At 42.6% G+C, this 2,144-nt stretch overlaps 1 protein-coding gene across 2 annotated transcripts in view; it reads left to right on the plus strand.

Moving 5' to 3' along the window:
* The window catches only part of FANCD2 (FA complementation group D2), a 194,560-nt gene that overhangs the window by 145,223 nt on the left and 47,193 nt on the right, over positions 1–2,144 (plus strand). For both annotated transcript variants that reach the window (XM_014522094.2, XM_014522095.2), the window contains 2 exons: positions 1–22; positions 971–1,042. The exon at positions 1–22 is cut by the window's left edge and continues 96 nt beyond it. In XM_014522094.2, coding sequence (XP_014377580.1) covers positions 1–22; positions 971–1,042 — 94 coding nt within the window. The remainder of the gene's footprint in view (positions 23–970; positions 1,043–2,144) is intronic.

Here is a 2,144-nt window from a genome sequence, read left to right on the forward strand (position 1 = left end):
AAAATCATCAGATTCAAGTGAGGTAGGAAAACAAATGCACCTGAGATCTTCAGGAAACTAGTGCAAAACTCAGGATGGTAAATTGTAGGATAGAACTACAGCCTAGGTAGAAAGCTATTGGCACTCATTTGTCATAGTAACTGTGTTGTATGCCTGTGCCCTAATTAGGATGGGTTTGTACAGCCTTCATGAAGATTTAAGAAGGAATTACTGAACATGGAGTAACTTTTAGAATTAGGCAAGCATCCTGTACATCAGGAGATACAGCCTGCAGAGCCATTTTATCTGGTCAGGGCTGGTGGGATGCAGCAGTGTTTTGCCAGTTGGGGGTTGTAGCTGTGTGGCAGCTGCGTAGTAGGGAGAAGTGATGGCAGCAGCACTGCAGTGGAGAGTAGTGACTGCAGCTGCACCAGTGGTGCAGGCTGGGTTGGTAGTGATCTGTTCTCAAAGCTTAGCTCCATCAAAGCAGCCCCCTGCTCCAAAATGTTACCAACCCCTCTTAAATGTGATTAATTCCTAATGATGCCTGGTTACTGGATGAGTATCTTACCAAGTGGCAAGAGGGAAAGTTATAGCTTATGTCTAATTGACTACATAGCTGAACCTCTGAACAAGGATTATGCTCAAGAGCAGGAAACTTATTTGTCAGCAGCTGCTTCAAGGGTGAATAGAAGGAGAGTATAAATCTGTCACGACAGAAAGCCAGAATTGCTTTGGAGTAGTTTTGTTACATTACTGGTTAATCTTAATATGGAGCATGTTAAGAGGTTTAGATTTCAACACTTTTTGTTCCTGTTTTAAGATCTTGTCCCTTTTAACTAGCAGCATGGCTTGGGCTCTGCCAGGATTTGGGCTGCTTGTTCTAGGCTATGGGCATGGTGGGTACTGCAGTAGCACCCAGCAATATGAAGGGAAATGCAGTGCCTCTGTGGGAATGATGCCTCCTGATTGCTGTGTTTTACTTCCCTAGGTACAACTAGAGAAGCTGCTGCGTTGGAATGTGGCAGTGCGGGATTTCCATATCCTTGTTAATTTGGTTAGGGTGAGTCAGGATATTCCTTTTTCCTTCTCAGCAAAGCCCTCGTCATCCAGACTAATGCATGCAAAGAAAATAATGTGAATTAGGCTACACTGCAGAAATGACCTATCATTATAGAATTAGAACCAGTTGTTATATATATGCACAGAGAACACATTCAGCTTTCATTTTGACATTTCCTCATTCTTAGGAAGCTAGGACTGAATGGAACCTCTCATTTTGAGTCTGGTTCCCTTAGGCAGCCATTTGTCCAAAGAATATTGAAAGTTCTTTGTATATGCACGCACACATACATTATGTATTTATATTCTGTACTTACTCGAATATAAGATGATCCTGATTATAATTAGAGTCTCCCCCAATAATTAAATTTTGTATATGGAAAATGTATACACTTGTTATAATTTTCCAGGTATAGAATCTAATTGAAACTAATTATGGGAGGTTTTCTTTGAGTTTGTCCCCCTCCTACTGCTACAGCAAGGAAAATAAATCTGGGGGGTCAGGTACCCCCTTGCCCTCTACCTCCATCCAACTTCTTCCCGTTGCAGCCCCTTATGTTCAGACTCTGCTCTCCCTGAGTGCATGGGAATGAGGAACAAGTTTGAAAACACTGACTTTAAAATAAACATAGCTGTAGTAATTTGCATATAATACCTGTAATTTTAGTTAATCCAGAATTGATGCATGTTATCTTTTTTGAAACTGCTGCAAGTTTTAGCCCAGACTTCATTAACACACTTTTTTTTTTTTAAAGGAATTTTTTTGTGTTCCAAGCCAAATCGGCCAAAATCAAATTCCAAATCTATGAGTCATTCAAGAGTCATATGTGGCCCTACTACCAGCAAACATCCTCCACACCCCCCGGGGCTTCAGATGTTTCCAAATCGCTTGGCAGGCATCTTACCTGCAGGCCCAAGCCTGGAGGCTTAGGGTTCAGATGCCCCCAAATTGCTTGCCTTCAGCCATATGGCCACAGAAGCAAGCTAGGGAGGAGTCTCTCAGTTCCATAAAATGGGCGTAAAGCCTAGATCAGGGGTCAGCAACACAAGGCCGTTTTGCTCGGCACACTAGCACCAGCCTGAGCTCTAGGCAGCTGCTGCCA

Source organism: Alligator sinensis, unplaced genomic scaffold, assembly GCF_000455745.1.
Source record: "Alligator sinensis unplaced genomic scaffold, ASM45574v1 scaffold487_1, whole genome shotgun sequence".
Taxonomy (NCBI): Eukaryota; Metazoa; Chordata; order Crocodylia; family Alligatoridae; genus Alligator; species Alligator sinensis.